Below are 8827 nucleotides of genomic sequence, written 5' to 3'. Positions count from 1 at the left end.
CAGGATGCTGTGTGGTTGAGGGATGTTTGGTAGCCTGCAGGATGCTGTGGTTGAGGGATGTTTGGTAGCCTGCAGTATGCTGTGGTTGAGGGGTGTTTGGTAGCCTGCAGGATGCTGTGGTTGAGGGATGTTTGGTAGCCTGCAGGATGCTGTGGTTGAGGGATGTTTGGTAGCCTGCAGGATGCTGTGGTTGAGGGATGTTTGGTAGCCTGCAGGATGCTGTTGTTGAGGGATGTGTGGTAGCCTGCAGGATGCTGTGGTTGAGGGATGTTTGGTAGCCTGCAGGATGCTGTGGTTGAGGGATGTTTGGTAGCCTGCAGGATGCTGTGGTTGAGGGATGTTTGGTAGCCTGCAGGATGTTGTGGTTGATGTTTGGTAGCCTGCAGGATGCTGTGGTTGATGTTTGGTAGCCTGCAGGATGCTGTGTGGTTGAGGGATGTTTGGTAGCCTGCAGGATGCTGTGTGGTTGAGGGATGCTTGGTAGCCTGCAGGATGCTGTGTGGTTGAGGGATGTTTGGTAGCCTGCAGGATGCTGTGTGGTTGAGGGATGTTTGGTAGCCTGCAGGATGCTGTGTGGTTGAGGGATGTTTGGTAGCCTGCAGGATGCTGTGGTTGAGGGATGTTTGGTAGCCTGCAGGATGCTGTGTGGTTGAGGGATGTTTGGTAGCCTGCAGGATGCTGTGTGGTTGAGGGATGTTTGGTAGCCTGCAGGATGCTGTGGTTGAGGGATGTTTGGTAGCCTGCAGGATGCTGTGGTTGAGGGATGTTTGGTAGCCTGCAGGATGCTGTGTGGTTGAGGGGTGTTTGGTAGCCTGCAGGATGCTGTGGTTGAGGGATGTTTGGTAGCCTGCAGGATGCTGTGGTTGAGGGATGTTTGGTAGCCTGCAGGATGCTGTGGTTGAGGGATGTTTGGTAGCCTGCAGGATGCTGTGGTTGAGGGATGTTTGGTAGCCTGCAGGATGCTGTGGTTGAGGGATGTTTGGTAGCCTGCAGGATGCTGTGGTTGAGGGATGTTTGGTAGCCTGCAGGATGCTGTGGTTGAGGGATGTTTGGTAGCCTGCAGGATGCTGTGGTTGAGGGGTGTTTGGTAGCCTGCAGGATGCTGTGGTTGGGGGATGTTTGGTAGCCTGCAGGATGCTGTGGTTGAGGGATGTTTGGTAGCCTGCAGGATGTCGTGGTTGAGGGATGTTTGGTAGCCTGCAGGATGCTGTGGTTGAGGGATGTTTGGTAGCCTGCAGGATGCTGTGGTTGAGGGATGTTTGGTAGCCTGCAGGATGCTGTGGTTGAGGGATGTTTGGTAGCCTGCAGGATGCTGTGGTTGAGGGATGTTTGGTAGCCTGCAGGATGTTGCGGTTGAGGGATGTTTGGTAGCCTGCAGGATGCTGTGGTTGAGGGATGTTTGGTAGCCTGCAGGATGTTGTGGTTGATGTTTGGTAGCCTGCAGGATGCTGTGGTTGAGGGATGTTTGGTAGCCTGCAGGATGCTGTGGTTGAGGGATGTTTGGTAGCCTGCAGGATGCTGTGGTTGAGGGATGTTTGGTAGCCTGCAGGATGTTGTGGTTGATGTTTGGTAGCCTGCAGGATGCTGTGGTTGATGTTTGGTAGCCTGCAGGATGCTGTGTGGTTGAGGGATGTTTGGTAGCCTGCAGGATGCTGTGTGGTTGAGGGATGTTTGGTAGCCTGCAGGATGCTGTGGTTGAGGGATGTTTGGTAGCCTGCAGGATGCTGTGGTTGAGGGATGTTTGGTAGCCTGCAGGATGCTGTGGTTGAGGGATGTTTGGTAGCCTGCAGGATGCTGTGGTTGAGGGATGTTTGGTAGCCTGCAGGATGCTGTGGTTGAGGGATGTTTGGTAGCCTGCAGGATGTTGTGGTTGATGTTTGGTAGCCTGCAGGATGCTGTGGTTGATGTTTGGTAGCCTGCAGGATGCTGTGGTTGAGGGATGTTTGGTAGCCTGCAGGATGTTGTGGTTGATGTTTGGTAGCCTGCAGGATGCTGTGTGGTTGAGGGATGTTTGGTAGCCTGCAGGATGCTGTGGTTGAGGGATGTTTGGTAGCCTGCAGGATGCTGTGGTTGAGGGATGTTTGGTAGCCTGCAGGATGCTGTGGTTGAGGGATGTTTGGTAGCCTGCAGGATGCTGTGGTTGAGGGATGTTTGGTAGCCTGCAGGATGCTGTGGTTGAGGGATGTTTGGTAGCCTGCAGGATGCTGTGGTTGAGGGATGTTTGGTAGCCTGCAGGATGCTGTGGTTGAGGGATGTTTGGTAGCCTGCAGGATGCTGTGGTTGAGGGGTGTTTGGTAGCCTGCAGGATGCTGTGGTTGAGGGATGTTTGGTAGCCTGCAGGATGCTGTGGTTGAGGGATGTTTGGTAGCCTGCAGGATGCTGTGGTTGAGGGATGTTTGGTAGCCTGCAGGATGCTGTGGTTGAGGGATGTTTGGTAGCCTGCAGGATGCTGTGGTTGAGGGATGTTTGGTAGCCTGCAGGATGCTGTGGTTGAGGGATGTTTGGTAGCCTGCAGGATGCTGTGGTTGAGGGATGTTTGGAAGCCTGCAGGATGCTGTGTAGCTGTGGTTGAGGGGTGTTTGGTAGCCTGCAGGATGCTGTGGTTGAGGGATGTTTGGTAGCCTGCAGGATGCTGTGTGGTTGAGGGATGTTTGGTAGCCTGCAGGATGCTGTGTGGTTGAGGGATGTTTGGTAGCCTGCAGGATGCTGTGGTTGAGGGATGTTTGGTAGCCTGCAGTATGCTGTGGTTGAGGGATGTTTGGTAGCCTGCAGGATGCTGTGTGGTTGAGGGATGTTTGGTAGCCTGCAGGATGCTGTGTGGTTGAGGGATGTTTGGTAGCCTGCAGGATGCTGTGGTTGAGGGATGTTTGGTAGCCTGCAGTATGCTGTGGTTGAGGGGTGTTTGGTAGCCTGCAGGATGCTGTGGTTGAGGGATGTTTGGTAGCCTGCAGGATGCTGTGGTTGAGGGATGTTTGGTAGCCTGCAGGATGCTGTGGTTGAGGGATGTTTGGTAGCCTGCAGGATGTTGTGGTTGATGTTTGGTAGCCTGCAGGATGCTGTGGTTGATGTTTGGTAGCCTGCAGGATGCCGTGGTTGAGGGATGTTTGGTAGCCTGCATGATGCTGTGCTTGAGGGATGTTTGGTAGCCTGCAGGATGCTGTGTAGCTGTGGTTGAGGGATGTTTGGTAGCCTGCAGGATGCCGTGGTTGAGGGATGTTTGGTAGCCTGCAGGATGCTGTGTAGCTGTGGTTGAGGGATGTTTGGTAGCCTGCAGGATGCTGTGGTTGAGGGATGTTTGGTAGCCTGCAGGATGCTGTGGTTGAGGGATGTTTGGTAGCCTGCAGGATGCTGTGGCTGAGGGATGTTTGGTAGCCTGCAGGATGCTGTGGTTGAGGGATGTTTGGTAGCCTGCAGGATGCTGTGGTTGAGGGATGTTTGGTAGCCTGCAGGATGCTGTGGTTGAGGGATGTTTGGTAGCCTGCAGGATGCTGTGGTTGAGGGATGTTTGGTAGCCTGCAGGATGCTGTGGTTGAGGGATGTTTGGTAGCCTGCATGATGCTGTGGTTGAGGGATGTTTGGTAGCCTGCAGGATGCTGTGGTTGAGGGATGTTTGGTAGCCTGCAGGATGCTGTGGTTGAGGGATGTTTGGTAGCCTGCAGGATGCTGTGTAGCTGTGGTTGAGGGATGTTTGGTAGCCTGCAGGATGCTGTGGTTGAGGGATGTTTGGTAGCCTGCAGGATGCTGTGGTTGAGGGATGTTTGGAAGCCTGCAGGATGCTGTGTAGCTGTGGTTGAGGGGTGTTTGGTAGCCTGCAGGATGCTGTGGTTGAGGGATGTTTGGTAGCCTGCAGGATGCTGTGGTTGAGGGATGTTTGGTAGCCTGCAGGATGCTGTGTGTGGTTGAGGGATGTTTGGTAGCCTGCAGGATGCTGTGTGGTTGAGGGATGTTTGGTAGCCTGCAGGATGTCGTGGTTAAGGGATGTTTGGTAGCCTGCATGATGCTGTGTGGTTGAGGGATGTTTGGTAGCCTGCAGGATGCTGTGTAGCACAACTAAGTGATCTATGTGATAAAAAGTTACTCGTATACATAACTAGAAACAGCAGGTATATATAGTCATTGTGGTGTGATCGCTAGTATAGAAGGAAGTCCCTGAAGCCTCACTACAGGGTTCTTCAGTTACCAACAATCCCTTTTCACTCCTTTCGCCCTTCTGGGTTTAAGGGCCCAAAAACTAGTTGGGTAATTAGTTTAAATAAGAGAGTCTGATTCAACAGATACCTAACCTGGTAGTGTAGAAAACTGAGCACACACACACACACACCTAAAACCTGCAGACCGTGAAGAACAGGCTAGTTTCTCATACAGATCCACTGTCTGTGATGGATCCCAAAATGGCACCCTACTCCATATACCAGCGCACTAAAAGTAGTGTACTATATAGGGTGCCCGCTGGGCCGTAACCAAGGTTAAAAAGGTCATATGCTGAGCGTGATGCTTTGGATGGTGTTAGCGGGGATCCTGGCGTCCGTTTCCTCTCCGTTGATCCGGAAGATGACGTGTGTGTTGTGGGGGATGGTGCTGGTGGACGTCAGGGGCTTTCCCAGCCAGCCTGGAGCGCCACGTTTATACATCTTCACCGTCACCTACAGGGGGCGACAGAGGACATGTGAGATAAGTAGTCAACCGTTTAGAAGTTTAGAAGGAGAAATCGTATTTGTTGTTTACTTTATTTACATACAAACAGTGGTGCGCCACATGTAAAGCTCCCCATCTAATTTCACAAACTAAAACATTTTTCTAATAAACTTTCTTATTAAAAAAAGTATTGTTTGTTTTAAAGTTATGGTGGTCAGTCTGGCTTGGAGGTGTCTCTGATCGTCTGTAACTTCTCTCTCAGGGGTCAGTGGGGACTGTGACCTCAGGTCTATACCTCTACAGACACCTCCGACCTCTAGCTATATTGACAAGCTGTTGCTTCCTGTCTGGAAGGGGGGGGGGGGGGGGGGGGACTGGAAGGAAGCAGAGAAAAGGAGGAGGAAACAAATCACTGGGCCGGGACTCAGATGGTAGGTTGTGGCTTCAAAAGGCCTCGGTGGAGGAGATCACATTCACACACTAAATGCTGCATAAGTCAGCTCAATCAGAAAAATGACCCAATGTCTATATCCCGCTATCAGATTGAATCAAAGCCCTGTTGTACTGCCTGCCGTTCCCTCTGGCCCCAGTAGACCAAGCCCTGTTGTACTGCCTACCGTTCCCTCTGGCCCCAGTAGACCAAGCCCTGTTGTACTGCCTGCCGTTCCCTCTGGCCCCAGTAGACCAAGCCCTGTTGTACTGCCTGCCGTTCCCTCTGGCCCCAGTAGACCAAGCCCTGTTGTACTGCCTGCCGTTCCCTCTGGCCCCAGTAGACCAAGCCCTGTTGTACTGCCTGCCATTCCCTCTGGCCCCAGTAGACTAAGCCCTGTTGTACTGCCTGCCGTTCCCTCTGGCCCCAGTAGACCAAGCCCTGTTGTACTGCCTGCCGTTCCCTCTGGCCCCAGTAGACCAAGCCCTGTTGTACTGCCTGCCGTTCCCTCTGGCCCCAGTAGACCAAGCCCTGTTGTACTGCCTGCCGTTCCCTCTGGCCCCAGTAGACCAAGCCCTGTTGTACTGCCTGCCGTTCCCTCTGGCCCCAGTAGACCAAGCCCTGTTATACTGCTTGCCGTTCCCTCTGGCCCCAGTAGACCAAGCCCTGTTGTACCGCCTGCCGTTCCCTCTGGCCCCAGTAGACCAAGCCCTGTTGTACCGCCTGCCGTTCCCTCTGGCCCCAGTAGACCAAGCCCTGTTGTACCGCCTGCCGTTCCCTCTGGCCCCAGTAGACCAAGCCCTGTTGTACCGCCTGCCGTTCCCTCTGGCCCCAGTAGACCAAGCCCTGTTGTACTGCCTGCCGTTCCCTCTGGCCCCAGTAGACCAAGCCTTGTTGTACTGCCTGCCGTTCCCTCTGGCCCCAGTAGATCAGGTGGAGCTGCCAGGGAGAGAACGGCTTCCAAAGAGACAGGGTTCCAACCAGAAACAGGCTACCGAATTCTGTTGAATAATAGAATACTATGCAGCCATTGTGACGGAGTCCCTCTCATCAGAGAAGAGAAACATAGATAGGTAATCTATTTGTATTGAGGAATAGTGTGTGTGCATATATAAACACAATTATTATTATTTTTCTAAATATTTAACGAGGCAAAATATGACCAACTGACTTGTTAGGAAGGTGGCATCCTATGACGGTGCCACGTTGAAAGCCACTGAGCTCTTCAGTACAGGCCATTCTACTGCCAGTGTTTGTCTATGGAGATTGCATGGCTGTGTGCTCGATTTTCATACACCTGTCACCCACGGTTGTGGCTGAAATAGCCGACTTGACTAATTTGAAGGGGTGTCCACATACTTTGGTGTGTGTGTAATATATATATATATATATCTTTTTTTTTTTCTTCTTCCCCCTGCCCTGCTATTGCTGCCCCGGTCAACTGTAAGTGCTGTTATTGTGAAGTGGAAATGTATAGGAGCAACAACGGCTCAGCCACAAAGTGGTAGGCCACAAAAGCTCACAGAACCACTGAGTGTTGAAGCATGTAGCGAGAAATAAATCTGTCATTTATCACGTCTCCTAGTGGGCTAGCTATTATCTACCTGTCATTTATCACGTCTGCTAGTGGGCTAGCTATTATCTACCTGTCATTTATCATGTCTCCAAGTGGGCTAGCTATTATCTATCTGTCATTTATCATGTCTCCTAGTGGGCTAGCTATTATCTACCTGTCATTTATCATGTCTCCAAGTGGGCTAGCTATTATCTACCTGTCATTTATCACGTCTCCTAGTGGGCTAGCTATTATCTACCTGTCATTTATCATGTCTCCTAGTGGGCTAGCTATCATCTATCTGTCATTTATCATGTCTCCTAGTGGGCTAGCTATTATCTACTTGTCATTTATCACGTCTCCTAGTGGGCTAGCTATTATCTACCTGTCATTTATCACGTCTCCTAGTGGGCTAGCTATTATCTACCTGTCATTTATCCCGTCTCCTAGTGGGCTAGCTATTATCTACCTGTCATTTATCACGTCTCCTAGTGGGCTAGCTATTATCTACCTGTCATTTATCATGTCTCCAAGTGGGCTAGCTATTATCTACCTGTCATTTATCATGTCTCCTAGTGGGCTAGCTATTATCTACCTGTCATTTATCATGTCTCCTAGTGGGCTAGCTATTATCTACCTGTCATTTATCATGTCTCCAAGTGGGCTAGCTATTATCTACCTGTCATTTATCACGTCTCCTAGTGGGCTAGCTATTATCTACCTGTCATTTATCATGTCTCCTAGTGGGCTAGCTATTATCTACCTGTCATTTGTCACGTCTCCAAGTGGGCTAGCTATTATCTACCTGTCATTTATCATGTCTTCTAGTGGGCTAGCTATTATCTATCTGTCATTTATCATGTCTCCTAGTGGGCTAGCTATTATCTACCTGTCATTTATCACGTCTCCTAGTGGGCTAGCTATTATCTATCTGTCATTTATCATGTCTCCTAGTGGGCTAGCTATTATCTACCTGTCATTTGTCACGTCTCCAAGTGGGCTAGCTATTATCTATCTGTCATTTATCATGTCTCCTAGTGGGCTAGCTATTATCTACCTGTCATTTATCACGTCTCCTAGTGGGCTAGCTATTATCTACCTGTCATTTATCACGTCTCCTAGTGGTACCCCCTATATATTGATGCTTTACTTATCTACCAATTATCTGTCACTTATCACGAGTTTTAGTCCCTGCGTTCATTGGACTTAATACACTTCTTCATAAATCCCCTATTCATGCTTCGTCTGAGTGACAATAGAGCCTCCTAACAAAGATGTAGACTTTCAGGTAATTGGAAGAAAAACCCTGTTCAAAAGAATACTTATTTTTTTGTTGTACATTTCATATTTTTGTCTCCATTTACAGAGGGATGGAAGTGGCCTCTATTACAACACTGCCCTTCCCACAGTTCTATTTTCTCTAGCTTAAAGCCCACCGTACAAAGACCATTTATTCAATTATTCTCCATGGTTCTTTCATGTCTAGGTAGTCCATCCATAAAAATGGTTGGGGGGGGGGGGGGGGGCTTTTAGTTAAAATGGCAGAGACAGTAGGAGTCCCAATGCATCTTGTCCATGGGTGGGAGTCATTGCCCAACTACGGTATGTTATTACTGAAAGCATCAAATAAAAGGCAGATACGCATCGTTGTCCATCAGGAGGTGTGAAAACATCCTGTATGTGAGATTTAGGGTGAGGGCCTAAAAAACGGCACTCTATTGCCCCATGGTTCTGGGTCGAAAGTAGTGCACTACCTCCCCATAAGGATCTGGTCAAAAGTAGTGCACTACCTCCCCATAAGGATCTGGTCAAAAGTAGTGCACTACCTCCCCATAAGGATCTGGTCAAAAGTAGTGCACTACCTCCCCATAAGGATCTGGTCAAAAGTAGTGCACTACCTCCCCATAAGGATCTGGTCAAAAGTAGTGCACTACCTCCCCATAAGGATCTGGTCAAAAGTAGTGCACTACCTCCCCATAAGGATCTGGTCAAAAGTAGTGCACTACCTCCCCATAAGGATCTGGTCAAAAGTAGTGCACTACCTCCCCATAAGGATCTGGTCAAAAGTAGTGCACTACCTCCCCATAAGGATCTGGTCAAAAGTAGTGCACTACCTCCCCATAAGGATCTGGTCAAAAGTAGTGCACTACCTCCCCATAAGGATCTGGTCAAAAGTAGTGCACTACCTCCCCATAAGGATCTGGTCA

General features: G+C 50.0%; 1 protein-coding gene across 1 annotated transcript in view; it reads right to left on the bottom strand.

Annotated features, from left to right (window-relative positions):
* Positions 1-4003: 4003 nt before the first annotated feature.
* The window catches only part of LOC139571642 (uncharacterized), a 36355-nt gene continuing 31531 nt past the window's right edge, over positions 4004-8827 (bottom strand). The window contains exon 8 of the mRNA XM_071394700.1: positions 4004-4643. Coding sequence (XP_071250801.1) covers positions 4476-4643 — 168 coding nt within the window. The 3' untranslated portion in view covers positions 4004-4475. The remainder of the gene's footprint in view (positions 4644-8827) is intronic.

Source organism: Salvelinus alpinus, chromosome 3 (genome assembly GCF_045679555.1).
Source record: "Salvelinus alpinus chromosome 3, SLU_Salpinus.1, whole genome shotgun sequence".
NCBI lineage: Eukaryota > Metazoa > Chordata > Actinopteri > Salmoniformes > Salmonidae > Salvelinus > Salvelinus alpinus.
Note: the sequence above shows the minus strand (reverse complement) of the source record. Positions and strands in the feature narration are given on the sequence as shown.